This window comes from Ochotona curzoniae, unplaced genomic scaffold (assembly GCF_017591425.1).
Source record: "Ochotona curzoniae isolate NIBS_2020 unplaced genomic scaffold, NIBS_Ocur_1.0 patch47, whole genome shotgun sequence".
Lineage (NCBI taxonomy): Eukaryota > Metazoa > Chordata > Mammalia > Lagomorpha > Ochotonidae > Ochotona > Ochotona curzoniae.
Genome location: NW_024467025.1, coordinates 545730 through 570259, shown reverse-complemented (window position 1 = coordinate 570259; position 24530 = coordinate 545730). Strand labels below are relative to the sequence as shown.

The window sequence follows — 24530 nt, the reverse complement described above, 5'->3', positions numbered from 1 at the left end:
CTCTCAGCTTCAGATCAGCTCGGCTTTGGGCTTTGCGGCCATCTGGGGAGTGAATCAGCAGGTGAAAGATCTGTCTGTAAATCTGCCTTTCAAATAAAAATAAATATTTTTTGAAATGTTAGCAAAAATTCTAAAGACTGTTTTAGGAAAAAATGACAAAATAAAGGCTAACATAAGAATTAGGTAGTTAGGGCCCGGCACGATAGCATAGTGGTTAAAGTCCACCTTGAATGCACCTGGATCCCATATGGTCACCAGTTCTAATCCCGGCAGCCCTGCTTCCCATCCAGCTCCCTGCTTGTGGCCTGGGAAAGCAACAGAGGACGGCCCAAAGCCTTGGGACCCTGTACCTGCATGGGAGACCTGGAAAAGCTCCTGGTTCCTGGCTTCGGATTGGCTCAGCTCCAGATGTTGTGGCTGCTTAGGGAGTGAACCATCGGACAGAAGATCTTCTCTGTCTTTCCTCTTTGTATATCTGACTTTGCTATAAAAATAAATCTTAAAAAAAAAAAAAAGAATTAGGCACTTAAAATAGAGGGACTATAGACAATATGCTTCTTCCTTCCACACATTCTGCACTATAGACAGAACAGTCAATAAAAAATATTGTACCTGCAGGGTGGGGTATTACTGTATTATGAGTAAGCTGACCTGGGAGAATGCAGCCTGTCTCTAGCTGCAGACAGATGGCCCCTCTTAACTGTGCACCCTGGAATTAGAACCACCGCATCCTTCGCACAGTGCTGGTCTCTCGCAGGTCTCCTCGATGGAAAAGACCAACTGTCACAGGCCATGCTGTTCCGCTCTGTTTCAAAGCATCCCCTCCAAAAACTTCAGATTGCTAAGAAAGCAGTGGGGCCTTTCAGAGGTGAGTCCTAGGAGGGCCCCCCGTCAGTGGAGCATCTCATAAAAGGACCTGACCGAAGGAGCCTGTCCCTCTTTCCCTTTCTGCCACATGTGGACACAACCACCACGCCACGCCACCCCCACGGCTGCAGGCTGAAGGCACCGCCACGGAAGCAGAGACCAGACCCTCAGCAGATGGTCAAACCTGTTCTATGGAAATTACCCAGTCTGGGATGCCCATTGAGTGAGGGTGCTTCAAAATGTACATGGAATTAAAAAAAAAGTATTTTGGCTCAAAAATTTTGAAGACCATGTATAGATTTTTCATTATTATGCATTTTCCATGAATTCTCTGATGCCCCCTCCTCTCCTCCCCAGCGTGAGAGCACAAACACACTAAGGGATTCTCTAACCATTTCCCCACCTTGGCACCCATCACATGGGATGACAACGGAGTCCTGGCCTCTTTCCCATGACGGTCATCCATTCTTTCCCTCATTCAGCTGGATTCATGGAGTGCCCCACAGTATGCCAGGTATTGTACCCAGAACCCGAGGCAACGGAAGCCGACACATCCTGGCCCCTGAGTTCAGGACAGGAAATGCTGTAACGGAGAGAGTGCTGTGGTAGGCACTGAGAGGGGAGAAGAAGGCAGAGCAGGCTTCTCCTGGGATGTCACAAAGACGTTGCTGTCAGGCCAGGAAAAGCCTCACCAATGCATTTAACCCAGCATGGAGCAGTGCTCAGTCAATGCTTGACAAACTAACAGAGCCAGGAGCTTCCTCCCAGCCTCCCACGTGAGGGCAGGGGCCCGAGACCTTAGGCCATCCTCTGCTGCTTTTCCAGGCCATGAGCAAGGAGCTGGATCAGAAGTGGCGCTTCCCAGCTGGGACAACGAACCAGCACGCATATGAGATACTGGCACCACAAAGCAGATCAGCCTGTATGCCACCGCACCAGTCCCCATTAGCTTGTTTTTGTACAAGAAGTATCTTGGAATTCTGTAATCCTATGATTCTTCTGTTGTCTTTGCTCTGCATATCTTTAAATTATGTACCTGTTTCATTCGTTCCTTAAAATATAAGAAAATGTTATATCCAAAAGACTGATGATTGTGATTACTAGGATAGGAGCCAGCGTGGTAGTGCGCCCAGCCAAACCACCTCCTGTGAGGAGGCCAGCATCACACACTGCACCACTGCTTCCAGTCCTAGATGCTCTGCTTCTCATCCAGCTTCCAGCTGGGGAGCCTGGGAAGGCAGCGCAAGACGGGCCAAGTACTCGGGCCCCTGCTATCCATGTGGGAGATCTGGATGGAGTTCCGGGCTCCTGGTATGAGCCTGTAACAGTTCCAGCCATTGTGGCCATTTGAGGGGCGAAACAGCAGCTGGAAGACACGTCTACATTGGTCTCTCCCTTTCTCTTTCAAATAAAACTTACAAAAAAAAAAAAAAGCAAGCCAGATAAACTGCCTACCAGTGAATCTTTCACCCAGCAACAGATGGTTACTGCTGAAGCTCCTGGGCTCCCCTCCTCATTCACACAACCCCACCCTACCCCTACCCAGCTTTGCTTTTTGAATGTTATAAATCGGTATCACGTTGCATGCACTCTGCGGCAATACTTGCACCTGCATGGGCGTGTTCAGCTCTGTTTCAGTCATTTCCACTTCCATACAGTGTCCTAGTACACGAGCAGCTCACTGCTCCCGTTTTCCGGGTCACGGCCCCTTCTTCCCTGAACCGTACCCCTCTGGATACTTCTCTACTTTCCTTACTGAGAAGAGGTGAATTTAGTGCTAAACATATATAAAATAGAAATAGGCTTATACACATCTATGTAAACACGCATATTCTATGCATAAAAATCCCACCAAATCATCTCCATTGCTTTAACAGCACTCTGATGTCATCAGATAAATGACTAACAACTATATTTCAAAGAAGTATGGTCACTGAATGAAAAGGAAAAGGTTTGAGGACTTGTCTAAAACATTAGTTCTCTAAAATTCTTTTGACCCTAAGAATGACATATTTTTCTTTATGCAAGAGTACCAAGTACCATTATATTTAAAAAATTTTCTATCAGTCAAATTAGATGTAATACAGGAAAATTTTTAGTTTAACTATTTTATTTAGTTACAGTATCCAAACAAAAACTTCCGAAGTCTTAATTGAACTGTATGTTACTTTCTTTTAGAATGTCCCGTTTTTCATTAAAATAATTTCTGAACCATTCTATGTGCTCAACCTTCTGTCTCACACTGAGATACGGATTTCTGGAAAGGCCACAAGTCACCAGCTCCATGAAGTGGCGGATTGGTCCTTGTTTTGGAAAACCCTCCAGGTGTTGATCCAGGAAAATGTGTTCATGAAATTCTGAACCATCATCATCAAAACCTAGGGAAGGAGACAGAGCATTACTTTGAACGTAAAGCCTGTGACATAAAATTAACACCAGTGATGTAATTTAGCATTACAGTTAGAGCCATAAACTTTCAAATTCAACCTAAATTTGTTTGTAATTTAACAACTGTGTGAGCTAACTGATCAGCTTCTCTGCGCAGCAGCTCCTCCGGCAGAATCCTCCTGAGGCTTTAGTGAGGATTAAACAGATACAAAGTATTGAAAGCTTTTCTACAATGCTTTGCAGATTGTAAATGCTCAGGGTGCAGAAGTAAGTATTACTAATGAAATTCCAAATCCAAAAACTAGTAAAAACCACACCAACTGCATTTTAAACAACACAGAATTAGAGCTCACAGGAAGTCAAGGAAGATCAATAGCGGAATGAGAAAACGTAAACAAAAAGTAGGACAAGCAACTTAAATACTAACATCAATAATTTAAACGTTTATAATTGGCCCAAATACATCCATCCAAAGACTGGTACACTGAGTATTAAAATATGGTCCAGTTATAAGCTGTCTACAACAAACTCACTTCAAACAACACAGGTAGACTGAAAGTAGAATGATAAGATTTAAATTGGTAACATGAATTTTTAAAAAGTTTGAATGGGCCAGGTGCTTGCTATAGCAATTACACTGCCACCCGACACGCCCGCATTTCTCATGAGAGCCTGGGTTGGCTCCTGATTCCAGCCTCCTGCTAATGTGTCCTTGGGTCCCTGCCGCCCACATGGGAGACCAGATTTACTCGCTGGCTTCAGTCTCAGATGCTGCAAGAATCTGGAGGTAAACCAGTGAACGGCAGTTCAATAAGTCTGATTTTCAGATTAATAATGACAAAAAAGCAGGAAAAGCATGAGACGAGACATGAATATTTGAATATCAGAGTAGGCCTCAGAGCATAGAAAACGACTAGTAACAAGAGGAACAGGGGCTGACTTCGTGTCATGAGTTAAGCCAATGGCTGCAGTGCAACCCATACGGGCACTGCTTCGTCCTAAAGTGCCTGGGAAAGCAGTGAAAGGTGGCCCAAATACTTATGACTCTGCACCCCCACTGGAGTATGGAATGAGTTCTTGACTTCAAACTGGCCCAGGCCTCAATGCTGTAGTTTATTTGTCGAGTGAAAGAGCAGATGCAAAACTGACTGTGTCTCTCCAAGTGTTTTGTTTTATTTTAAAAAGAATTTTGATTTCTCTGAAAGGCAGAAAGAAAAACAGAGACAGAGAGTGGCCTTTCATTTGCTGGTGGACTTCCAAAATACACGCAATGGTCAGGACTGGGCCAAGAGAAGCCAGGAGCTTTGAGGTCAGCCTGCACCTTCCACAGGGGGGCAGCCACCACCTGCTGCTACCCAGCGTCCAGATTAGCAAGCAGCTGGACTGGCAGCAGAGGCAAGACTTGAACCCCAGGCACTCTGATAGAAGATGCAACTTAACCTCTGGGCCAAACCTTTGCCCCAACAGATGTATTCTTGAAAGATAATAGATGAAACAGCATGCCACATTACAGCATGCACTGTATAATCATACAGACTGCTGAGTCTGCGCTAAACAATCTGTAAGACGGCCCAGGCGCGTGGGTTCCTGTAGCCACGACGGAGACCTGGGAGGGAGAAGCTGCTCACTCTGGCTCCAGTTTTGCTCTGTTCTGGCTGTAGCAGGCACTCAGGAAGTGAACCTGTAATGGAAAGCCTCCTCTCTCTCTCCCTGTGACTCTTTCAAATAAAATAAATAAATCCTTAAACAAAGTAAATGGGTATTTAAGTGAAAACAGATTTACAGAATGATCACGTCTGCTGACAACAGAGGTATAATTAAAAAGAAAGACCCAGTAATGCTGATTTCCCTAGGAGGAAGAGGCACATCTCCAGACGACACACAGGACTGTGTATACTGCTCCTTTACCAGATCAAAGAACCTACACTCCACAAAGATTTCCAAACTCCCTTATCATTTTGGTTCAAGTAGCATATCCAAATACTTTACACACATGCGAAAAATTTTAAAGATTTATTTATTTGAAAGTCAGTGCTACGGAGATATCAATACAGAGCTTCCATGTGCTGGTTCACAATACCATGACTGCAAAAGCCAGAGCTGGGCTGGTCTGAAGCCAGGAGCCCAGAGCCGCTTCTGGATGTCCTATGTGGCTGCAGAAGCCCACAAACCTGGGCCATCTTGCATTGCTTTCCCAGGCACATTAGCAGGGATCTGGATCAGAACTGGAACAGCCATGACTCAAATGACACTCATATGGGATTCTAGCAACACAGCCAGTGGCTTTACCTGCTAAGTCACAGCTTATTATCTTGCATCTCACAAATGTAATAGTTTTAGGACTAAAAGATACCAGCAAACCTTTTAAGGGTTGGAAGATTTTCCAAAATTAACTTGTAAGTTCACTTCTAGTATTGAATATATGAGAACATTCACCAAGTAACACTGCTCAGCAGCTGGAAATCTGTCATCGTCTGTGGTTACCAACACTTGCGTGCTAACCCATAATGCATTCTATGCCACACAGAGGAACTTCTTTCTTTTCCATATCAAATATCTAGAATTAAGTAAAACTCATATTCTTTTCTTGAAACACTGTCCAATTTCTTTCCGGACACCACAAAGATGTCCACAGGGTTTTGAGTGTCACACAAACATGCAGGCTGGAAAACGGAACACCTGGTAGGAACAATCCCCGCGTCTGAACTGGAAAAGCCCCTGAGGCTCATGCGTACCTGCTTCGTTGTTAATCGGAAACTCCCACAGCTTCCCCTCCTTGGTCCACTGGATCATCTCCTCAAAGCCATTCTGAAAGGGCTGTGCACTGACTGCAGCCAACTGCTTAGCAAATTCAATATCCCAGAGTGAAGGCGGTGTTTCTGTGGGACAAAAACACCTCAGGTAGAAACAAGTCAAAGTGCATATCTAATTATTATAATAACTCAGGAATCACCTTTTTTTTATTGTTATTAACATTGTATTATGTGATAATCACCTTTCTTTTTTAAGATTTATTTATTTCTATTGGAAAGGCAGAGGCAGATACACAGAGAGATGGAGATGTGAAAGATCCTCTGTCCGATGATTCACTCCCCAAATGGCTGCAACAGCCGGAGCTAAGCCAATCCGAAGCCAGGAGCTTGGAGCTTCTGAAGAGTCTCCTGTGTACATGCAGGGTCCCAAAGCTTTGGCCCACCTTCGACTGCTTTCCCAGACCATAAGCAGGGAGTTGGATGGGAATTAGAGCAGCCAGTACACAAACTGGCACCCATAAGGGATCCTGGCACATACAAGACTTGGGGAGTGAAGTAGCAGATGCAAGACCTTTCTGTCCTCTCTGTGAAAATCTGACTTTCCAATGTAAATAAACAAATAAATAAATAAATGCAAGAGCCAGCACCATGTAATAGTAGGCAAAGCCTCTGCATACAGTGCCAACACCCCTAGCACACCATATGGGCACCAGTTCGAGTCCCGGCTGCTCCACTTTTCCAGCTTCCTGCTAACGTGCCTGGGAAAGTAGCAGACGATAGCTCAAGTCAGACCTCTGTACCCATGTGGGATACCTGGATGAAGCTCCTGGCTTAAGACCAGCCCTACTCTGACCACTGTGGCCATTTGGGAAGTGAACCAGCAGATGGAATATCTAACTCTCCTTTTCTCTATATAAATCTGCTTTTCAAATAAAAACAAATGAAACTTTAAAAAAAGATGACGCAAGTGAAGAGAGCAATGACAGTGGTAAAATGGTAAAATGGGCACCAAGTACTCAGCCTGCACTGAATGACTTCTGGGCATTAGCTCATTCAATCCTGATCATCAATCCTATGAATAAGGGCTTATCACAGTGGCTGAGTACTATTATCATACTACATTTTTCTATCTTGTTTTTCCCTTTTAAATGCTTCATTTTATTTGAAAGGCAGACTTGGAGAGAGAGGGTGAAGTACAGAGAGAGTTCATCTGCTGATCCATTGCCCAAATGGCCACAACGGCCAAGCTGGTCATCATCTGCTGCATTCCTGGGCACATTAGCAGGAAGTTGGAGTGCAAGCTGAGCTGCAGGGCCTTGAACCAGTGCTTCAGCGTGGATGTTGCTTTACAAGTAGCTGTTTAACCCATCATGCCACAACACTGGCTCTATTTCTAGTCTTTGAAATGTCTCTTGCTTGTAAGCTGGACGCCTTTTTTGTACTGTCTTCTGTTATTTTTTCCGTAAGCCAGATCTAATGTCAAGCAGGAGGGCACTCATTATCTTGCAGACTTGAAATGGTAAATGTGAAACAGCCGACTTCCCACCCAGAGGAGAAAAAGTGACAAACACTAACCAGGTATTAGGAAAATGAACAACCAAAACCACTATGAGTCTGCAGACATTTCCCCAAAGCTTTTCTTCACATCTCCTGACAATAAAGAAATGACCCCGATAAGGAAGCTCTGTGAGAGCCGACTCCTTTTGGTAGTAAGCTACCTAAAGGCTTGTAACAGCAGAGCTGCATGCAAATGGTGGGCAATTCTCCACATTCTACCCAAAAAAAGACCTGTCACTTTTTACTTCTCATTCATGCAGTAGGTGGTGCCTGCCTCCCAACAACAACTACACCCACGTATAGGATCCAGACCACGGCAAGATGAAATACCAAAACACTCAACTCTGATATAACCAAAACACTAAGAACATTGTTGAAAGCTCTTTGAATGTTTGCCCCACCCGATAAATAGTGCTATAAAAACAAAGAAAGAAAGAAAAGGAAAAAGAAAGTGTTATTCTTTGAACAAACCTGTTTTAGGTTCTTCTTCAGTAAATGTCTCAATGTTAAAAATATTAAGTCTCTTCCCTTTGAATAAATCTCTCCTAACACTATAAAAAGAAGAAAAAAACATTTTAGTGAATATATACACTATCAGTCAAAATTGTTTATAACAAATTTACACGAAATACTCTACATAGAGATTTAAAACAATTTCATTGACTCTCAGCAATGAAATTTAGGTAAACTGCCACATGGTTAGGACTCGTAAGTAGAAGAGGAAACGCTGCACTTGAATTTCTTTAACATGTATTTCAACTTTCATCGGAAATTCAGATATACAGAGAGGAGAAGAGACAGAGATGATCATCCTCCATCTGCTGATTCACTCCCCACGCGACCACAAAAGCTGGAGCTTAGCTGATCTGAAGCCAGGAGCCTCTTCCGGGTCTCCTGCATGAGTGCAGGGTCCCAAGGCTTCGGGCTGTCCTTGACTGCTACAAGCAAGGAGCTGGATGGGAAGGGGGCCGCTGGGATTAGAACCAGAGCCCACATGGGATCCCAGCACTTGCAAGGCAAGGACTTTAGTCGGTAGGCTACTGCGCCGGGCCATGCACTTGAATTTTTGCTTCACAATACAGTAAACACTTAAAAGAGTTTATTTTTCTAAATAACTGAAAAGATTAAATCGCCCTAATTTCTAATAAAAGCATAAGACATTTTAATTATTTTTACTCAAATTAATGTCAGGGTTAATAGATTACTCTGCTATACTTCAACCAATTGCTTTATTCAGAAGTTCGCTTACTTACTTCAACAAACGAGGGTACTCCAAGAAGTTTAGGGAAATGAAATCAAAACATTATTTTGGTGGTAAAAAATATATTATAAATGAGTGTACTGGCAGGTTAAGAACCGATTTAAAAACCATATAGTTAGTTTTAAAAATAGTTTTGAATTATTTCCTGGGTCATTCTTCTGTTAAAGGAAGAAAATGCAAATTGCATATTAACTTTGGAGAAAATAACTCCAGTCATAGACTTTTCCTCTAGCAGGTGCCCAGGGATTGTGAACAAAGACCTTCGTGCCCCAGAACTCAGTGCTTCGTATCCTGGTCTTGGCCCGACGCGCTATGGACTGGGGAACGGACAGATGGCAGCTCCAGGCCCTGGCAGTGCCGACTGTGGGAAGGCCAGTGACGCTCTGCCACCAGGATCCCTCCGTTTCAAACAGAAGGTGTCAGTCTGTGTCTAGACTTTCTCAGGATTTCCCCAATCCTACACAAGTCACAGCAGTGACCAGCGGGATCTCACCACTGCTCCCCCTTAGTCCCCTTCGGGGTGGTTTTAAATTGTGGTCATATGCACGGAAATCTCTCTCTCATCTCTCCCTTGCTGCCTTTTAATTTTTAACAGCAGCTAATAGCAGTACAAGTCAGATTATGACATAGCATTCTAAAGGAGTCACATGTAACTATGGGAGGAAGACAGAATCAGATAAATATTCTTAAGGATTAACTGATCCAGTTGAACAGCCTTAACTAAAGCCCAAGTGCATTTTCCACTGTATTTCATAATACATCATAGACACCAGTAATTCAAACGATCGGCCACCATCACTGTACCCTCCTGAACTTCCTATGGGGATGGCAGGCCACCTTTTCAACTATGTTGGACAAATCTGTAAGTGAACTGCCCAGGAGCTAAGTGCTGCTCCTGAGACGGCGCCTCAAGCAAAATCCTGGGGTAACACCGTGCGCGGATGACACCCCAACTGTGATCACAGCCTCTGAGCACAGACACGTCAGTTTCTGTCAGACCACACGAAAGAGCTGCTAGCCCCACTCCAGCCACGGCTTGCTGGGGTTACAGGACAAAAAGGACAGAATTACATGTAAATACATAACAATTTTCAATTCTCAAGTAACACACGGTTTCACACCTTTAAGGTATGAAGAAAGTGATTATTCATAGAAATAAAAAGGGTATGTAAATATACAATGTTAACAAGAATATTGAGTGAAAAACAATGCTTACATAAATGTTCATCTTCCAGAATTGTCAGTTTTAGTTGCTTTAACAGGTACAGATGTGAGGTAGGACCCGTTTTGGTTTACGGTACAGTAAAAAATCAAAACAGTAAATCCAGAGCACTTGTTCCGCTCCAGGAAATGGTCCGTGGAGAGCAGGAAGGCAGGTGTCAGTGCGTTCAAGCCTTGGCTTCCTGCCGGCAGTGACACGTGCCGGCGGTGAGGGGTCCACAGTTACCGTCCACACCCCAAGACACGGCAAAGCCCCAGTACCTTTTCCTGAGATCGGCAGACTGCTCAGGCGAGCTGTCAGACTCTTCGTCAAACTGAATCTGGTGCTCTGGTCTTGGGCGAGCTCTAACTGCGGCAGGTCTGGTAACTTTCATATCTGATATTATGTTACCGAAACTGAAAAAATAAAAGTCAAATGCATTAAAAATTCAGCTATAGAATAACGATAAACGCTTTTAAATCACAGGCTCCTTGCTAACATTGTCTGGGAGGGTAGCAGCAGATGTTCTAAGTACGTTGAGTCCCTCCCAACATGTGGGAGACACATATGGATTCTGGTTTGTGGCTTCACCCTACCCAGCCCTAGTTACTGCGGCCATTTGGAGAATAAACTGGTTCTATCACTTCCTCTGTCACTCTGCCTCTCAAATCTTTAAAACAAAGAAAAAGAAAAGAAAAACAGAAAAAACTAGGGTAGGGCCTAGCACAATGGCCTAGCAGCTGAAGTCCTCATCTTGCATGTACCAGGATCCCATGTGGGCACCGATTCTAATCCTGGCGGCCCCGTTTCCCATCTAGCTCCCTGCCTGTGCCCTGGGAAAGCAGTGGATGATGGCCCAAAGCCTTGGGTTCCTGCATCCGCATAGGAGACGTGGAGGAGGCTCCTGGCTCCTGGATTCGGATAGTCTCAGCTCCAAATTTAAAGTAAATCTTTAAAAAAAAAAAAGCATTTTGTTTTAAAGATTTAGTTATCTTTTTATTGCAAAGTCAGATGTATAGAGAGAAGAGAGATAGGGAGAAATATCTTCCGCCCGATGATTCACTCCCCAAGCTCCTCAAGCAGCCGCAATGGCTGGAGCTGCTCCAATCTGAAGCCAGGAGCCAGGAGCCTCTTCTGGGTCTCCCATGCGGGTACAGGAACCCAAGGCTTTGGGCCGTCCTCCACTGCTTTCCCAGGCCACAAGCAGGGAGCTGGACGGGAAGCAGGGCTGTCGGGATTAGAACCAGTGCCCATATGGAATTCCGGTGCGTTCAAGGAGAGTACTTTAGCCACTAGGCCACTGCGTTGGGCACAAAACCAGCATCTTTTTTTAATCTAATTGAAGAAAATTAATCTTTCTAGAATGACTATCTTATTTCTTACTTATTTTTAATAAAATTACTGAATTTACCATTTCTCTTTTGAGAAAATCTAGTATTTTCTAAAGGAAATTTAATAACTCAATTTTAAAAAAGAGAAAGAGAAGGTCTTGCACCTGCTAGTTTTCCCAGTGGCTGCAAAGGCCAGAGCTGAGCAATCAGGAGCCAGGAGCTGCCTCTGAGTTTTCTACATAAGTGCAGGGACCCAAGGACTGGCCTTCCCAGATCATAAGCAAGGAGCTGGATTAGAAGTAGAGCAGCCAGGACTCAAACCAGGGTCCGTATGTGTTGGCAACACCGCAGGTGAAAGCTTAGCCTGCTCTGTCAGGGTGCTGGCCCCTTTTCTGATTTTTGAAAAGCTATAATCTTGGGACCAGTGTTGCAGTCTCTTTGGAGCTAGCTCCTTGCTCATGTGCCTGAAAAGCAGCAAAGATGGCCCAAGTGCTCGGGTCTCTCCCCCATGTGGGCGACCCAAAAGAAGCTCCAGGCTCCTGCTTCAGCTTAACCCAGCCCCCGCCACTGTGACCATTTGGGACATGAGCCAGAGGATGGCAGATCTATCTTTCTCCCCCTCTCTCTGTAACTGTATCTATCCTTTTTAAAAAGGCTATGATCTTATTTAAGATACAAAAAAAAAAACCCAACTAGTTAGAATTCCATTCAGGACACACATCATACATACATGTACCTATTGCGTGAATGACCGACCCAAAATCACCCATTTTGAAATACATATCTTACTGATAAAGCCGCGTTTTACTGACCTAATTTTCGGTCTTGGCCCATCTCTCAGTGCCCGCGCGTCCTCCTCATGCTGCCGGAGCTGCCTGAGCAGGTCTGACTTGGTCTTCTGCTTATCAAAGGGAAGAGAATCCGCAACAGCGGATGCGGCTGCCACCAACTCAGGACTCAGGGGCTTGGCTCTGCAGAAACAAACAGGAAGCCAGGAAGATGGGGGCGGCTCTTATGCCTCAGTCTAACGAAAACTCAGTGATTTAGAGGGGAAACTTTGTCATTCAGAGAAATGATTCTTCAATTCCATTTCTAAGTAGGAATTCTCAAACATTACATATGCTGGTTTTATACAAACTTTGAAATGTTAAAACCAACAGACACTCCCTAAAGTACAATGCTAATCCTGAGAACAATATTTTAAGGTGGAGAGAGGATCAATCCTAAAGATTACAAATCAGAATTTTTAAATGAGATGCCACTTAATGTGAAAACATTTTTTATTGCCAGCCCACATAAAAAACGTTAAACTTGGTCATAAAAGATTTACCCATAATAGCCCCAAAATGGAAGCTAGAGGTCTATAAGTAGAACAGATAAATTATGATACATCCACACTGTGGAAGAACACTCACCTCAGGCTGACATATGTAATGTGTGTGTACACACATGTACATGTGTGTGCGCGCACGCACACATGGTGTAAGTTTAGCCCCTCTTCTATACCTCCAATCCTCATTCTAGGGTAAGAAGCAGCCACTTAGTTTTATTCAATGTAATTTTTTAAAGACTTATTTTTTTTTTCTTTCATTGAAAAGTCAGATATAAACAGGAGAAGAGACAGAGAGGAAGATCTTCTACATGCTGATTCACTCCCCAAGTGGCTGTAATGGCTGGAGCTCAGCTGATCCTAAGCCAGGAGCCTGGAGCTTCCCCTGGGTTTCCCATGTGGGTGCAGGGTCCCAAGGCTCTGGGCCGTCCTCGACTGCTTTCTTAGACCACAAGTAGGGAGCTGATGGGAAGTGGGGTGGCTGGGATTAGAACCGGTCCCCATATGGGATCCCAGCATGTGTAAGGCAAGGACTTTAGCTACTAGGCTAGCACAACAGCCCAGTTGTATTCAATATTCTTTTTCTAGTACTTTGAACAGTGCAAGAGATTTAATGGCAATTCCCTGAGTGAACACACAATGTTAATTATACTATCATTTCACAATAATGAAAACTAGAAATAATCTAGAGGCATTACTTAATAACTAGCAGAAGTCTTTTCACTCAATGATCAGAGTAGTTTGCTATTTGGTTCAGAGAAAGAGCAGATGCTAGAAATTTTGGATATCGCTGCATCCACTGGAGATCTTGGTACATCCCAGTAAAATCAACAACAACAACAAAACCAGATTCGGCTCAGTGCCTCACAGGGTCAGCACCTCTTGGAACCAGGCCACCTTTACAGCCCCCCCCAAGGGCCCCACTGAGCACAGGCAGCAACCAGAGGAACTGCCTTCAAGAAAGCCCTACCTGCCGTGCCCAGCAGGTCCCTGTGCTTCTCCAAGGCCAGGAGATTCTATCAGCGAGGGCTCCATTTGTCCTGAAAATGTTGCCAACAATACAGCTGATATTCTACAGTTTTCAGCCACCAGTTATCTGGTGGGGCAGACCAGCCTTCAGAAAATCATGGCCTATCCAGGTCCACCCCTATTTATGAAACAGAAATTATCAAGTCATCCTTGATAAATATTTGTTTTTCTTTACATTGCTGTATATATTGCATAGCTTCATTATTAAAAGGAATAAGTGTCTACTGTAAACCCTAGTCTACCATCAAATTACATGTTCCCCAAGCATCTCTACAGACAGTATAAACTAAGATGTTCCAAAAAAAATACATTTAACAACCACTGAAAACCAGAATCTATATTATTGTAAATCAGGGTTTCCGAAATCTACATTCCTTATTTCTTGAGTTGATGATGTCATCAAATCAAAATACATCTGTATTTTAGGTATTGCTAATATGAAACACTGCATTTAAACTGTACAGAATGCTAAGAAATCACGCATATTAGATTCAATGAAATGATACTCTTGAGAAATGTAAGAAATGACAGAGTCTTTTAAAAATTCATGGAAAAATGTGAATTTTGAAAAAGCTATGCAAGGATTACAAGATTTTTATGCACCAAAATAAAGTTACCTTAATTACATTTTACATGAATTTTTCTGAAGAATCCTCATAAAAAAGCCCTTAAGCACACAAAAAAAGCTGAAAATCACTGGCCAAGGGAAGGCAGACGCTATTCTATCCCAGCAGCAATTTCAAAGAAATCCCCTACAGACATGAAGTTATCTTTCAGTCAAGACGCAAGCAACACCACTCAGTGTAAAGAGGCAACTAAACGGCAGCAGACAACACCAGTCAGTGTGTAAGAAAATGTGTAGAATTCTCAATTACGTCATTGTTCTCCCTCCCCTCAATTGTTAGGATCCCTAATAATTGTGTTGACCAGTAGAAAGTTATTCTTCATTATTTCAGTATCTCTCAAGTCACAGATTCAAACTAAGTTTGGCTAAAAGAAAAGCCTAGCAAGGTTGGAAAGAACTGCAGTCACCATGTACCTCTTGCCCCGGGCTTCGTCCGCGGCCCGCGGAGGCCTGCCGGCCCTGGCCTCCACACTGGTCGGCAGCCTTTGGCCGGGTGGCCTTGTGGTCTGTACATTTGCTGCGCTTAATTCCACTTTCATACTCTTGATAATGCTCAACAAGTCCTTTTTTGTATTTTCCTTTGCTGTCTCTGGACTCTTGGAAGTAGTCTCAGAAATCTCATTGCCGGCAACGGACTGTTCATTTTTCTTGCAGTAGGCCACATTATTTGTGCTGAAATATCTTTGGCTGTTATTTTTTGCTCTAGAAGATGTATTAAAGAAAAAAAAAAAACAATGAAAAAAAAAAAACCCACAAAATAACAAAGCAATAATTCACAAGATTTCTTCTGCGCATTTTCAAACTGTTTCAACGGGAGCCTTTTCCTGCTTGCTTTTGTATGCTATTACAGTCATAACACTAGCAATTTACCATTAGCATACACTCAGGTGATGGATCTCCAGCAGCCTGCTCACACCCACAGAAGACACCTACCACCCCTACTTTGGATAAGCACCAGGAGGACCAGGTCCTAGGTCACGTGGCTCAGAGCTCACAGCGACTTCAGTCCTACCACACAGGGACAAATGCGCCGATACCAATCGCCTGGTCCTTGGGGTGATTTCGATTAGGTGATTTAGGTCCACTTAGGTGATTCAATCAATACATTGCATGAAAAAAAATCCCTCCCCTAATCAAAGCTGTCACTGTGCTCGAGCTCTAGACTGGTTTGACCTGTGGCTCAGGCAGGTACCCAGTGCAAATCTATGGCCCACTGCCACGTTCATGCAGTAGGAAAATAAGCCAGATCAGAACAGAAAATATTCAGTGGCCAGCTAAGTCATCTGCTCTCTTTGTAAGCTATGTCTGAAAAAGAACACCACAACCAGGTGGCAGAAGCTTCATGCCCACACGCTGTCAGATGGCCCCAAGCACCTGGGCCATCTGCTGCTGCTTCACCTACTCCGCCACAGCGCCAGGCCCCCTGCAGCAGATTTGTTAAGTAACAAATCCCTAATTCTATCCCATAGGGTCAAGCCCTCTTTTACTATGATGTTAAAAACAACAACAGAGTAGGCAAATATAAAGTCATTCATTAGCTATAGTGAATAGCTACTCTGCTGGGCCCCAGGCAAGGCACCGCTGTCCTGCTGGTAAGAACAGTCACGGTCCCCAGTCTTATGAAGTTCACAGTCCACAGCCCTGTTTTTCAAACTTTATTCTGAAAGGCAGAGAAACACAACACAGTTCGCCCAGTTGCTGACTTACTTGCAACTGTAGGCAATACCTGGGGCCCCCATCAGGCCCAAGCTGGAACTCAGGGGACGCAGCTGTCCCCACTAGCATCTTAACTGGTGCGTCAAAACACCTGCTTCCGGCTTCCAAACTTCAATGTTCACAGGAATTACCCAGGCCACTGGCTAAAACACAGAACCAGTTGTACTACAAAAAAAAAAATCTAATTCAGCAGTTTTGAGGGCAGGCTCACAATTCTGCATTTCTAACAAGTGTCCAGGCGAAAAGCAATGCTACACTGCTTTGGCCTTATTATCTTCCAGGATAGGTTTTATCTCTTCTGTTATCTAAATTCGTAGCAATTGTCCCAGGAGACTCACAGGCACTGCAACTTGCCTGGGTCCCGGGTGATTCCAGCACAGGTGATGTCAAGACCCCTAATCAAATCCTGGCAGTACTGGACCGCTTCCCCCAAATCACAGAAAACGTATGTTAATGAAAAAACTATGCATGAACTTCAAAAAACAAGTCAGCAACAAAAAGTAAACATGTTAGTCCATTCGTTCTCTCCCATCAATCCCTCGAAGTGCGCTTTTTGTCAAGTTCCCAATGGCAGTGCCAGGCTAGAGACACTTGAAGCAAAAAGAAAATGGCCATTTCCACAAGTGTTGAAATACATGATCGGACCTGCTTGTAACACTGTCAGAGATGATCATATTAGGCGCTTGAAAACCAACATGACAACCAACTGCATGACCCACACAATTAGCACCCAGATGGAGAGGTGGGGCTCTCCCATATACTAGCTGGTAAACTCCCCAAATGTCTAAAATGGCCTGGTGGTTGGCCAGGCCAAAGTCTGGAGCCAGAAACCCAACCCAGATCTCCGACGTGGGTGGTAGTGACCGTCGGGCTTGCTGCCTCCCAGGGTACCTAAGGCAAGCAGCTGGAATGAGGAGAGGGGCCGAGAACTCCAAAACCTGACGGGATGTGAAAGTCAACAAGGAAGGTGGCAAGCAGGAGAACCAACCTCCAGATCCCACCGGCGCGTGCAGCAAAGCGGGCCCGCTGGGCGTGCGTGAGCAGGAGGCCACTCACAGGTCACCCCTCCTTTCTGTGCTGGCCACCTCCAAGCGGCGGTCCTGCGCCCACTTCCCCCCAAGGACACCCCAAACCTCACCGACAACGCTCAGGGGGCCCCCGATTCGCTCCGCCAGGTCAACAGAGCCCGCCCACCCCACGGCTTCCCCCGGCTGGCGGGGGCGTCTCGGGCAGGGGCTGCGCGTTAGTTACGGAGTCGCCCACACCGACACCAAGCAGCCAGAGCACGCACGGAGGAGGCGGGCCCGAGTGGACGCGAGGGTCAGCGGGCAGAGCTGAAACTCCGAGTGGACTGAGGCCCGGGGCCCGCCGCACCTGACTGTTCCCGCCGGAGACGCGAGCAACGCCGTCGCGGTGCTCGGGGCCTCCCGACTTCCACAGGGCAAGGGCAGCCGGCGCAAGGGGCGAAGCGGCAGGAACGGGGAGACCCGAGGGAACATCGCCGACACACAACTTGCCCCGGCACCGCAACCGGAAGAGGGCGTCCCTCTGCCAAACACGTCCCCCCGACTTCCGTTCTCTAGCCGAGTCGGTCCCTCTTGTTTTGCACTCCGGTGTGCAACAAGGCAGCATGGCTGCGTTCCTGCCTCGCCTGCCGCCTCCGCAGGACTCCACTCCGGCAGCTGGTGCTGGACAGGAGGTGAGGTCCACGTCTGAGGTCAACGAGGGTGAGCCGAGCCTGGCTGGACCGGAGAGAGCGCCGATGCAGTCAACGCGTATGCAAAATACTGTTTGGGAGAAAAGAATCCACAGAGTTCACTGTGTTGTCAAAAGAACACTACCAAAAAGGTTGTTTTTTTTCCCCCTCTAAAAGTTAGGATAGTGTGTCCTTAACACGTCTTTTTTATTATTACTGAAAAGTCAGATATACAGAGAAGGTCTTCGATCGATTCACTCCCCAAGTGGCTGCACCGGCCAGAGCTGCACTGTTCTGAAGCCAGGAGCCCAGAGCTTCTTCCAGGTCTCCCACATGGGTGCAGGGTCCCAAGGCTTTGGGCTATCCTCGACTGCTTTCCCGGGCCACAAGCAGGGAGCTGGATGGGAAGTGGAGCTGCCGGGATTAGAACCGGTGGCCTTACGGGATCTTAGTGCATGCAAGGTAAGGACTTTAGCCTCCAGGTTACCGTGCCCGGCCTGACCTTAACACATCTTTTTCCCTTTTAAACACTATAACTTTGTAATTACCTTTACATCTGGACGTGAAAGAAAACAGATCTCCGTTTTCCACGCTTTAATTAACAAAAGCTAATTGCTCTTGGAGCTAATCAGAAGGCCACCTGGGCAGCCCAGCTGTTTCATCCCGGATCCAGCTCCCTGGCTATGGCCTGGGAAGAGCAGCTGCAGCACATGGCTCTAGTGATAGCCCTGAGTGAAGTTCTAGCCTCCTGGCTGCCACCTGGCCCAGCCAGAAGCCCGGAGTCAGGAGTTTCTTCTCCTGTGTCTCCCTCATGGGTGCAGACGCTCACATACTGTGTCTCCCTCTGCTGCTTTATAGAAACTTCAGTCCTCACGAAGCTGAAAAGCAGGAGAGTCAGGCTTGAGGGACGGGCTGGTCCGATTCCAGAATCCACACTTTCAGCACCTCTCTGGGACAAGCCCGCCTTCTCCCAGTGTCGTGTGACTCAAGGCTCTTTCTACTGCTGTCTGGTAAACTGCGCACTTCTCCAAATCAGCCAGGCCTCTTTGGAGAGTCTGTCACCTCGCGTCGTACCGGCCTGCATTGAGCCAAAATAGAACCCCTTCTTTCCTCTCTGGTGATTGCACAGTAATACAGGCTTTCTTTTACCATTTGTTCTGCCTGTCTCCTACTGCAAAGCTCAGCGTCTCCCTCTGCAGAAGTCTTGGTCTTCAGGTATAATCAGCTCATCCCTTTCTGTATTACTGCCCCACACCCTGCAGGTGGCGCTGGAATTCTCGGTGTGCTGTCTTCCCTCACTGTATTATAAGGTACTTAGAAGATGAGGGTTTGCTGCCCATCTCCAAATTTCTGGTGCTTATCTTGGAATAGAGTTAGTGATGACATGTTTTGTGGGTTTTTTTAAAAAAAGATTTATTTTACTTGTTTTTATTGGAAAGGAGGATTTACAGAAGACAGAGAGAAAAATCTTGCACCTGCTGTTCACTCCCCAAGCGGCTGCTGATCCAAAGCCAGGAGTCAGGAGCTTATTCCACATCTCCACATGGATTCAGGATACCAAGGCTTTGGGCCACCCTCCGCTGCTTTCTTGGGCCACAAGCAAGAAGCTGCGCAGGAATTGGAACATCCAGGATACAAACCAGTGCCCATATGGGATGCTGGCATATGCAAGACAAGGACTTTAGCCACTAGGCTACCACGCCAAGCCTGAAAGCAGTTTTTAGAAAAGTATTTATTTTTATTTAATTTGAGAGGTAGAGTGATAAAGAGACAAAGGAAAAGACAAAGACCCACAAAGAGAGATGCTCCATCTACTGATTTACTCCCCAAATGGTGGCAACAGCCAGAGCCAAGTCAGGCTGACTCCAGGAGCCCAGAACTCTATCCAGGCCTCCTAGATGGGCGGCAGGGACCCAAATGCTTGAGTGAGCATCTTCTGTGTGCCAGGCTGTGCACCAGCAGGAAGCTGGATCAGGAGAAGGGGAGTAGGGACTCATGCCAGGCACTCAAACCTGGGAGCTGAGCAACTCAAGCTGTGACTTAACCACTTTCAACTCTCAGTGGGCACATGTCTAGTGATGGAGGCCATACAAGCATTTCAACACAACATGTCTAAATGCAGATGCTTTTGATCAGAGAAAATGCTTTCAACATAAAGATGTGATAGCTTGTTTAAAATAGTCATGAACGTTGAAACAATGTGACAATGATTCATGTGTCCCAGATTATGCTGAGGGCCTGTTACACAGATCTTGTCAAACTGTTGCAGGTAGACATTTCATCTCTCCAGCAAAATTGTAAATGCATGTTTCCTAAAATAGAGCGATTTCCATTGATTAGTAGAGTCAATCTGGTTAATTCACAAATTTGAAGTTTGGAATTACAGAGCGTGAGGGCTATTGTAGTAGCAGAGGAAGCTAATTCTCTCACAGCAGCACTGGCATCCAATATAAGCACCAGCTGATGTCCTGGATACTCCATTTCTTTTTTTTTTTTTAAGATTTATTTATTTTTATTTGGAAAGTCAGATATACAAAGAGGAGGAGGAGAGAGAGGAAGATCTTCCATCCGATGATTCACTCCCCAAGCAGCTGCAACAGCTGGAGCTGAGCCAATCCGAAGCCAGGAGCCTGGAGCTTCTTCCGGGTCTCCCATGTGGGTGCAGGGTCCCAAACCTTTGGGCCGTCTTCAACTGCTTTCCCAGGCCACAAGCAAGGAGCTGGATGGGAAGCAGGGCGGGTGGGATTAGAACCGAAGCCCATCTGGAATTCCGACACGTGCAACTAAGGACTTTAGCCTCTAGGCTACCATGCCAGGCCCGGTACTATCTTTTAATGAATTTAGGGTCACAGAGATGTTGCACTGGAGTGGCACAAAAATACACAAATAGATGCTATTTCTAAGACTAATCTCTAGATATATTCCTATCTTATTTTATTACGGACTAGTGAGAACTTTCTACTTGGTGGAACGTATGAACTGTCCCCCATTGTGGCTTTCAGCCATCCTGAACTTAATGTCTCATTCTGCTAAAAGCTGGCCACCTTTAGGAGCCAGCACAGTGGAGTTTCAAGCTCAGTCTGCAATGCTGGCATTCCAGATGGGCAGTGGTTTGAGTCCCAGCTGCTCCACTGCCTATCCAGCTTCCTTTTTGGTCTGGAAAGCAGCAGCAGATGGCTGAAGTCCTTGCCCCCCAGAACCTATGTGGGAGACCCAAAAGATGTTCCTAGCTCTGGCTGTTGTGGCCCTTTTGGGGAGTGAACCAGAAGATCTCTTAAGAGATACACACTACTCTTAATCTGTAGATAAAGAAACAAAAGCACAGACAGAGTACTTTACCCAAGGCCACCCAACTCCTAGTGGAGGAACAAAATGCCTCTGGAACCTGTGCTCTTAACCTTCTCTCGTGTTAAAAAGAAAAACAACTCAGAATTTCATCCCACAAATATTCACTAGATACCACAACATGTGAGTTGTTAATCTCTATCAGGGACATTCAACTGAGGATTTGGTAACGACTGCGTTGTTCTTCGTCTGTCCTGCCCAGTGGAGTAGCCAACCACTAGTCCCAAGTGGCCAGTGCAGGTGAAAAGTTGACTTTCCAGTTTGATTACATTGTATTTCAGCTACAGTTAAGTAGCCATGTGTAGTAAGAGAGGACCAAAATGACCCATGTAGTTCTGAAGCCAGGGAAGCATCAGCTAAACCAAGAGAACCTTGCTATGGCAGGGTTTATGGTCTGAGATAGGGGTAGAAATGAGGGAGGAACTGACATTAAACAAGAGGTATAATAGATTTTATAGCATGCAATGTATATTGAAAATGAAAACTACAATATAGGAAGGAAGGGTTGGCTGCATTATAAAACAAAGATCAAGGTTAGAATTTTGTGATTCTTTACTAAATCCACTGATCCCCTCCCCAAAATGGACTGCAACAGCCACAGCTGCTCGAGGCTGAAGGGGGGAAACCTGAATCCATTCAGGTCTCCTATAAGGGTGACAGGGCACTAGTGAGCTGGGCCATCTTCTGCTGCTTTCCTAAGTATATCAGCAGGGAGCTGGACCCCAACCGGCACTCCCATATGGGATGCCAGTGTTGTAGGTGGGCATTTAACCTGATGCCCGACCTCACTGGCCCCTGGGACGACCTTTACTTCCAGCTCTTCCCATTGCTGGGAGTGCTGGTCCAGGTGGTTTGGGATGTACAATACACAGTGCCCTCTCTGGCTGAACATGTCTTCAGAGGCATTTGGTCATTAGCCTACCCCAACTTCGTCTTTGTTGGGGGACACCTCCAGCGGCCCCCTGGGCAATCCAGAAGCTCCTTCTCTTCTTGTAGCTAACACTGCCCTTCATGTGGAGCCTTGCTTGGGGACCACAAAGAGTTCTACTCCCATATCAGAATGCTATCCCCTCACACCTTCTGCCTGCACCTATGCACCCTCGAAAGCTCCCTGAAAGGAAGAAGCACCGGTTCTTATGTCCATGGGACTTGTATACTCCAGCTGGTCTGTGACCCCACCCCGTCCTCCCAAGACCCCCTTAGTGCTAAACTCTGATGAGGCAGTAGCTGCATCCCTGAGGGCTGCAGGGCTGGCAGCTCAAATGCAGTGTGTCAGCAGGCAAAGTTAACGCGTGGTGATCATGGCTCAGGAACTCTAAGTGATGGTCACACTCCAAGCAAGGGACCACGCACTTTACAAAGCCCACCTTGACAAGGCCCATCTTAAAACCATCTTTCGTGTTCTAGAAGGCATCTCTTTTCACACCTTTCTGCTCTGTGCCCCCCCGCTAGCAATTTATAGTCATAGCCAGCCCACCCACCACTTCTAAAATCATGGACTCAACCAACCTCAGGTGGAACCTATTTTCCCCCCAACCTAACCAAAAACATCAAAACAATAGCACAACAATTAAAAAGCCCATAAATAAAAACTTAGTATAGCAACGATTTACATAGTATGTGTATTGTATGTGACCGGTGGGCTGCTAGGGAGCTGGGGACAGGTCCCTGGTGGGATTACAAGGGGGGCAGTCCCTTTGAAAGCGTATGGAATGCTTACTTTCTCCGCAGAAGCTGCCTTTGGAAAGGTGAAGTGCCGATCCCGCTCCGGAGTTTGTACTGTTATGACAGTGGGAGGCAGTGGCTCTAGTTTCATCAGGAGAACAGAAAGGAGTTCCCAATCACACTCTTCTTAGGGCGTTTTGCTTTCAGCATCTTAGGAATGCAGTTCTGCCCTCCTGCTGGGGTTCATTCCCACCCTTTGGTTGACTGTTAGCTGTTATGCTGCTCCCCACAAATGGTGGATAAAAGACATCACTTTGGCCATTCGATTGGGCCTTTCCCTCTTGGAAGCCCCTCTCCTGTTGGTCACCGCAGGAGGCCTGACTTTAACAAGTTTTGCTTTGGGGCCCAGTGGCGTGACCTAGTGGCTAAAGTGCTCGCCTTGGACGCACCAGGATCCCATATGGGCGCTGGTTTTGGTCCCGGCAGCTCCACTTCCCATCCAGCTCCCTGCTTGTGGCCTGGGAAGGCAGTCTAGGACAGCCCAAGGCTTTGGGACCCTGCACCCGCGTGGGATGCCAGGAAGAAGTTCCTGGATCCTGGCTTTGGATCAGCATAGCATCGGCCGTTACGCTCACTTGGGGAGTGAATCATTGGATGGAAGATCTCTCTCACTTTCCTCCTCTCTGTATATCTGACTTTCCAATAAGTAAATAAATCTTAACAACAAAAAAAAGTTTTGCTTTGCTCGCTGTTGCCCATACTGAAATTCTTCTCTCCTGTGAGACAAAAACCAAGCAAGGTAGTCTCCCTTTTCCCTGTAATGGTATTAGGTACTACAAGTTATCCAGAGAGTCGAGGATGGCCCAAAGCCTTGGGACCCTGCACCTGCGTGGGAGACCTGGAAGAGGCTCCTGGCTCCTGGCTTTGGGTTGGCTCAGCTCTGGCCGTTGCAGTCACTTGGGAGTGAATCATCGGAAAGAAGATCTTCCTCTCTGTCTCTCCTCCTCTCTGTATATTTGACTTTGCTAATAAATAATTAGATAGATAGATAAATCTTTTTTTTTTTTAAAGAGAGAGAGAAAAAACACTTCTTCCTCCCTTGCTTATACTGAGATTTCTCAGGGTTGGCCACTGCTGTCACTTTTCAATTTCAAGGTCAGGTTTAAGTTTAGGTTGACACAGTGCCTCCCATATAGCAGGTGCTACAGAGATATTTGTTACTGGTAAACTAATAATGTATCAGAGAGAAGTGTGGATACGTGTAAGGGAACAACTGGATGGATGCCATTTCTGTGATTGACTGGATATCATTTGTATGAGAACAACTGAGTGGACAGCATGTGAATGAGAACACTTGGTGGGATATACAAAACAGAAGAGTTCCAAACAAGGGTATGGAAACAACTGATGGGTTCCATAGATAAGCTCAACACCTCCTCCCTTATCCTATGTGACCTCAGTCTATACGTGTGATTGTAAGGACTTATTCCAATATCCCACCCTGGACCCTGCGCCATTTCTTCTTCCTCACAGCTCACGAAATTCGTGCCAGTCCAGCCATCCACCAATCAGATGTAACCTGGCATTCCACCTGAGAATCCCACCCCCAATCTCCCAGCCCCTTCCCCAACCCCGCCCACTCACCAATCATCCCCAGGCACTAATCCCTGGGGCCTGCCCTCAAACCCTCCCAATCCCCGCCCCCCACACCTGGCAGACAAAAAAGGCCCCCAGGTGCGGCTCTCTCTCTCTCTCTTCTTCTTTGC

The 24530-nt window shown here is 46.0% G+C and overlaps 1 protein-coding gene across 3 annotated transcripts; it reads right to left on the bottom strand.

The window, feature by feature from the left end:
* Positions 1-599: 599 nt before the first annotated feature.
* Positions 600-17592, bottom strand: LOC121168044 (28S ribosomal protein S31, mitochondrial-like). 3 transcript variants are annotated; one of them, XM_040997811.1, is made up of 8 exons: positions 17433-17592; positions 14757-15044; positions 12171-12329; positions 10309-10443; positions 8037-8116; positions 5991-6134; positions 3097-3245; positions 600-762 (listed from the first exon to the last, which is right to left on the bottom strand). In XM_040997811.1, the coding sequence occupies exons 1-8, from the start codon at positions 17555-17557 to the stop codon at positions 697-699; spliced, it is 1146 nt and encodes a 381-aa protein (XP_040853745.1). In that variant the 5' UTR covers positions 17558-17592; the 3' UTR covers positions 600-696. The 3 variants fall into 3 exon arrangements, with proteins under 3 accessions (XP_040853745.1, XP_040853744.1, XP_040853746.1); XM_040997810.1 differs by lacking the exon at positions 600-762 and having other exon boundaries at positions 2968-3245; XM_040997812.1 differs by lacking the exon at positions 600-762 and having other exon boundaries at positions 2968-3245; positions 8037-8110.
* Positions 17593-24530: the final 6938 nt, after the last annotated feature.

Bases quoted from the DNA above. Each gene is read 5' to 3' on its own strand.
- LOC121168044 (XM_040997810.1), bottom strand. From the start codon at position 17,557: ATGTTCCCTCGGGTCTCCCCGTTCCTGCCGCTTCGCCCCTTGCGCCGG. The intron at 8,117-10,308 runs GTACTGGGGCTT...TTCTTTTTATAG, and splicing joins TCTGCCGATCTCAGGAAAAG to TGTTAGGAGAGATTTATTCA. The intron at 6,135-8,036 runs GTTTGTTCAAAG...TTTGTCCCACAG, and splicing joins TGAAGAAGAACCTAAAACAG to AAACACCGCCTTCACTCTGG.